The 6,804-nt window shown below is 29.5% G+C and overlaps 1 protein-coding gene across 1 annotated transcript; it reads left to right on the forward strand.

Annotated features, from left to right (window-relative positions):
* Nucleotides 1-3,817: 3,817 nt before the first annotated feature.
* Nucleotides 3,818-6,460, forward strand: LOC145116712 (protein RGF1 INDUCIBLE TRANSCRIPTION FACTOR 1-like). Its single transcript, XM_079053038.1, has 4 exons — nt 3,818-3,889; nt 4,025-4,270; nt 4,400-4,540; nt 5,982-6,460. Exons 1-4 carry the CDS (start codon nt 3,887-3,889, stop codon nt 6,327-6,329), a joined length of 738 nt encoding a protein of 245 aa, XP_078909164.1. The 5' UTR covers nt 3,818-3,886; the 3' UTR covers nt 6,330-6,460.
* Nucleotides 6,461-6,804: the final 344 nt, after the last annotated feature.

Raw genomic sequence — 6,804 nt, forward strand, 5'->3', positions numbered from 1 at the left:
TTTTTTATGTTATAATTCAGCAATGAATTTTGTATCGACAGCTTTATGTTATTATTCGGCAATAAATAAATGAATAGTCAAAGTTTAAAACTAAAATTAAAATTTACTACAAAATGAACATACATAAGTTTATAATAGAATAATAACATTATAATGAATATATCACTAATCAAAAGTTAATATTCATATTAGAATTACTTTAAAAATACACATATACAACATTATTACAGAATAATAACATAAAAATAGTGTGTTTACGTTCCCACAATACTTACTGTTTTTATTTGAACTTACTTCTATATATATATATATATATATATATATATATATATATATATATATATATATATATATACACACACACACACATTGGCGGATCCACAATGTAAGAAGGGGGGTCCATGGACCCCACTTAAAAGTTTATTCTAGCCTCCATTTTACTAAACCAGTCCCTCAAAAATTCATATTTTGCTGAAATTATACCTATTGGCACCCACTTGTGCTGAAAAAAACTATTTTTTGTAACATTTTTAATAGAAAAAACTCCCAAAAAATCTCAAAATTTCTGATTTTTTCTACTTTCAAATTTTTGTTTCATTTTTTATATAAGATGGACCCCGGTAATATTTTTTTCTGGATCCGCCACTATATATATATATATATATATATATATATATATATAGGCCTACGTTATTCTATTCAAAATAAGTATTGTATTATTCTATGCATAATTGTGGGCCAATCATTTTATTTAATTTTGGAAAGTGAATAATACATATTATTAAATTAAATATAATTAAAAAATACCAACTAATTTCATTCTAAGGGTATTTTAGTCAATTAACATAAATTTAAAAAAGGAAAATTACATATTTTAAGGAAAATAGATTCTATTAATTTTAAAAATCTGATTGTATGGATGATAATTTTCCTAATTCGAAAATTCTGACGGAATATGTTTATAAATATATTGAAAAATAACAAATATGATTGAACCATACAATAATTACACATTCTGACACAATATATATTTTGATTTAATGAACTTCTTGAAGAAGAACAAAGTTTTGGATACAAGTTAAAAAAATTTCATTACATTCTTAGAAAAGAAAAAAAATTTATATACTATTCTATGCGAATGTTACACTTATTAATAACACAAAAAACACAATATATGAATCATTCTACCAGAATAGACTATTACATATATATATTTTTTCATTATATTGTATATTATTCTAGTAGAATAATCCATTCTTTTTGGAAGATTGGTGGTCATTGTTCATCTTCATCCCATACAATGTTCATCTTCAAAATTCTATTCTCACAGAATCAGAATTCAAGATTCCATTCCAGTAGAGTGTTGTAAGTTTCATATGTACCATGTTTTGCTTTGATATCTCTCGTTTCGTACCTACAAAAATAATGGTATTCAACACTTGATCATTATAAACCAACAATCTAAGATAAAATTCAAGCATCAAGAAGTAAACCAAAATAAAGTCACGCAAAACCCATTAAAGAGAAATGGATTCGTGATTCCATTCCAATAGAATTATAATTCATGATTCCATTCCAACAGAATTGGATTCGTGATTTCATACAATTTGTGAACAAATGCCAACAGAATTAGAATTCATGATTCCACTCACCCCTCTCTTCTACGTTTCCTCTTAATGAACCCCATGTTTCCTTTCATTCTACATGGATTCCAGTAAAGAAATACAAGAACAATCTTGTTCTTGCCCTTATGTACCCAACAAACCAACAAAAAAAAGGGCATTTCCCCCATTCGTTAAAAAAAAAATATATTTTTATACCAAAGAATGATAAAATTGGATTTTAATTTTAAAACACATGCTTCGTAGTTCATAGTTCATAGTTCATGCCCAAAGGAAAATTAAGCATACCCTGAATAACGGCTTGAATAAAAATTGAAAAGGTTGGTTCAAGCATTTTATCAACTAGTTGGTGTGCAGCCTAAGAGCTACAATCAAATCTGATAAAGAAGGCAGCAAAATATCTCCTATTCATTTCATCTTTACTAACCAAAATCACACAAACTTCAACAAAAATTCAACCACATCTTAGACAATAATCCACTGATGATTTAAGTAATTATAAGAAATAGAAAACGCACCAATTGCTGCTCAACAACAACATAAATCAAGGCATCTATGTTCGTCACTAGCTGAACACGCGTTATCATCTTTATCTCCAGAAAAATCGAATCGATGAGCGGACCCAATAATCGAATCTTTTCAACTGCAGAGGAATCTTTTCCTAAACAAGCCTGGATCGTTTTCAGGGGAAAACTGAATCGTCACATGGAGGAGAGACAGCCGGCGGCAGAGACGATGACGGCCGATTAGTGTCACCGGTGGAGGCGCGATTCAAACGTTGAAGACTAAGACCTTCTGCGGTTCCTCCGATAATTTGAACTTCATCATTGCTCGTCGGTGATGTCCGTCGCAGACATCGACCTCTTCCGCCATGATCGCCCCCTGGATCGGTGCTGTCCCGATGCTTCTTCCCTCTGCACCTCCTCGCGATTTCCCAACTATCACAGAAGCTCCATCGTGTCGACATGGCCTGTTCCTTCGTTTCTGTCTAGGGATTTAAAGGGTTAAATGTAAACGATTTTGCCTAAATTAAAAGGTTTATGAATTGAATAATTAATTACCAAAATTCATTAAAAGCTAAGATTATAATTTTAGCCTTATCCAGGTTTTTAAAATGATTGGTCCACATTTATGAATACAATAACACGATAATTATTTTAAACATCTGAACCTATATATATATATATATATATATATATATATATATATATATATATATATATATATATATATATATATATATAAAAGAGAGAGCTCGTAATCCAAGGCGACTACATTAATTTATATTAACCTAAAAGAGTAGTTCAAGAAACGAAGCCAATATCGTGAAGCATGGGAACAATACCCACGTTCTCGCTCTCATATTTTACTCTTTCACTTAATTACTTTGCAACTCAAATTAAGGGGTTTGCTTACCGCCACCGTAAAATTAACTAGAACAAGAGTTTTGCATGTAGCTAATTTTGTTTCGGTTAAACTCAAATATTACTGAACTGGGTAGTCATATTTATATATTTTTTGAACAGCAATATGAAAACGTAATAATTAATGATTATTTTATTAGTATACTTTCTTGTTGGGCGCACATACAACGTTAGCTAGATATGAAAGTTTTGTTTCTAAGCTTTTGGTGATTCTTATTTGAACAATTCCCCATATACATACATGTATGTATTTGCACATTTGGATATTTTGAAAATATATAAGATATACATACATGTATGTATTTGCACATTTGGATATTTTGAAAATATATAAGATATACATACATGTATGTATTTGCACATTTGGATATTTTGAAAATATATAAGAATTACTTTTCACACATTTTTTTCAAAAAAAGTTATATACCTCTAAAATGTTTATGAATAAGAATTTTTGTCTAAAATATTTCGAAAAAAAAAACATAATTTTTTGGAACTTGCACAAGGTATGTATCATTTTTTTGCAACAAAACTAATTTATTTAAGCATTTTAGAGGTGAATAAATATCTTCTAACAGAAATTTTTAGAAAAAAAGTATTCTTGTTATGAAATTTTAGAAATAAAAGTGTTCTTGTTATTGTGAAATTATGCGTTTGTAAAAGATCTTGAATTGAATATATATATATATATATATATATATATATATATATATATATATATATATACACACACACCACACACACACTTCCTGTAATAAATACTCACCCTCTTATCACTTCTTTCTTTTGCTCAACACTATTCTTCGTATAACTATTGCTAGAACTACAGTTTATGTGATCATGGTATAAAGATATAGAAGTTTTTATATATATATAAAAGTTTTCTCAATTCCTGTTATTTTTAATTGCTTATGTGTTTCTATGTTTTTTCATTATTGAAAGTTTGTATGAGTTGTGTATTATACTCTATGATTGCAGGGAAATCGCAAGCCGGCCTGGTTAGAAGCTCTCTACGTGCAGAAATTCTTCACAGCATGTTCAACTCATGAACACTTAAAAAAGAACGAGAAGAATATATGTTGTTTGGATTGTTGCATCAGTATCTGCCCACACTGTGTTCACTTTCATCGATTACATAGGCTTCTTCAAGTTCGTCGTTATGTATATCATGATGTGGTAAGGCTGGAAGAATTAGAGCGACTTATTGACTGCTCAAATGTTCAGGTATAATTAGAAAAGAAAAAAAACAGAAGAAATTAATTAAGAATTGAGCTTTCTATGCTAAAATTAATTAGAAGGGTTTACATCATAATTCAATCCAATATTTGTTAATTTGGCTCCTAATATTTTTAGGCTTATACCATCAATAGTGCAAAAGTGGTGTTTATCAAGATGAGACCTCAAAACAGGCAACTTAAGGGCTCTGGGAATTTTTGTACTTCTTGTGATAGGTGCCTTCAAGAACCTTTCATCCATTGCTCTCTAGGGTGTAAGGTAATTCAGCTCCTATTTCCTCTATTTTAACTAAAATAGCATGCACAATTTTCATGATTCCAAACTCGAATGATTTGACGGGAATCATTATTTTCTGATTTATTGTCATGAAAGAAGTTGATGGCCGTTAAAAATATGAAAGGAAGTAGATGGAACAGAAAATAATGATAAGTAAAAAGAAAATTGTACAATTAATGCTCTATTATTACAATTCTTTTATTCCTTATGGCTGTAGTTACTGAAAATTTCAAGTATATGTAATTTTTAATATGCACAATCTTTTTTGAACGTTGGATTTTGTTAAAAGTTACTTGCGAGATGCTAGAAGGAGGCAAAAGAAGCTGTCACCCTAATGGTAGAATTTAGATTTTGTACATTAATTAAACCTTTAGATCTTCAAGAATTCATCGATTATCAAAACTTAAATTTTTCTTGCAACTGGAATTATCCAGAAGTTAATACAACATATCATAATTAACCTTCACTTTTTGCCTCCTAGTCGGCATTGGAAAATAGTAAGCGCAATAACACCAAAATAATCCAATTCAAACATAAAAATCGACAATAAGATAACATAAATTAAATATTGATACATAATTAATCATACAAAAAGTGATAAACACGACAAACAAATATTAATATCACATCAAAATTGAAACATTAACATGACACGGTTTGGGGTGGTGTTTTTTATACTAAACACAAATAGAACATAAACACAAAAACTGATTCAATTTTCAAAAGCTTTTCTCAGTTTTGTTTGTGTCATATATTTTTGTTGTGTGTTGTCATCAATCATCATGCCTATATAATAATGTTTGCTTGCATCTCATAGATGGGACGTTTTTGTTCTGCAAAAACCTATAATCCCAATAAATTTAAAAAAGATAATTAACATTGAGTTTTGACGATTATTCTATATATTATGCTATGCTCGATTGTAAATGCATCCCTCGTTTTTATATGAGTGTATTTATACAACTTACAGACGAATTTTTCATAGAACTTTGACTTAAAAAGTATTTGTGGCAATGAACGTTGCAACGTACTAAAACTAATACTATAACATTTAATTTGGAAATAGAGAGCATGTATGGTTAACATAATTATCTTTTGTTTTCTGTTAACCAAAAGTACGTTAATCGTTTGTGACATTATTAAGAAGATATGTTTGACCAATGACTTTGGTACAATACTACAATTTGCTCGTTAATGATTTTGATCAAGGGTGTTGTGAATTGACAATTAACTTTGACATGGGATGTGTATTGTCTTTGTTTATATCAAATATTTAAAGGTAAGCTCTAGCTCCAATTTGGAACATATACTATAGCGATCTTACGAATGCAAGAAAAGACGTTATAGGAAAATAAATTTGACTGTATAATTTCATCATGCAAATTGAACTATATATGAACCTAATTGAATTTGAATGTTTTAGGTGGACTTTGTGCTTAAACATTATAGAGACCTCACACCATTCTTAAGGGTATGCAATTCCTTACAACTAGGTCCAGATTTCTTCATTCCAAATGACAATGGAGATGATGATATGACAAATGAAACGCCTCATTCGACCATCATGGATTATGATGACCCGATGAGCTCATGCTCAGGTTCATCGAGTTCAGAAAACATCAGCGTGATGTGCACCAAATTTGTTAGAAAAAAGAGAAGTGGACTGTACACTTGTGGAAGAATATCATCAAATCCGGTTCATTCTGAAGAGGATATGGCCTCAAGCATAAGTAGAAGAAAGGGCATTCCCCAAAGATCACCTATGTGTTGAGACGTGAGAGAGCTCTAATAAACTGAGGTGCTTCCATTATTTATTTATTTTTCTGAAGTTTTGGAATATTATTTTTTAACTACTGCAGCGTCTAGTATCTCTATAATTAAGATGTTTTATGTTATAGTTTATTAATTACTTGGTCGGAGTAGGTTTTTGTCTTAATCACATCACGTGATTCCCAATTCCAATCCATGGTATTGTACATTTTTATAAGAATTTCTCCATATTTTAATGATGATTATGATTATAAAACTGAAACTTGCATAAAATCGAGGTCCTTGTTGTTCTATTAATAAACTTTTTCCCATAATACATATACCAATTTCTTCATTTCCGTAAATGCTCAATTATAAATAAATAAAAGGTTTATTTTTTTTTTGTAAAATACACATGTGACAAAAACAAATAAAACACATATTATCATGAATCTATTCAAATTTGGTAGTTAAAATTGATTGAATAAGACGACTTC

Source organism: Lactuca virosa, chromosome 5, assembly GCF_052849685.1.
Source record: "Lactuca virosa cultivar CGN04683 chromosome 5, Lactuca_virosa_CGN04683_v6, whole genome shotgun sequence".
NCBI classification, from domain to species: domain Eukaryota; kingdom Viridiplantae; phylum Streptophyta; class Magnoliopsida; order Asterales; family Asteraceae; genus Lactuca; species Lactuca virosa.

What these genes read in the sequence shown, in the direction of transcription:
- LOC145116712 (XM_079053038.1), top strand. An exon ending in TTGACTGCTCAAATGTTCAG is followed by an intron (nt 4,271 to 4,399) that starts GTATAATTAGAA and finishes TAATATTTTTAG; the next exon opens with GCTTATACCATCAATAGTGC. An exon ending in ATTGCTCTCTAGGGTGTAAG is followed by an intron (nt 4,541 to 5,981) that starts GTAATTCAGCTC and finishes TGAATGTTTTAG; the next exon opens with GTGGACTTTGTGCTTAAACA.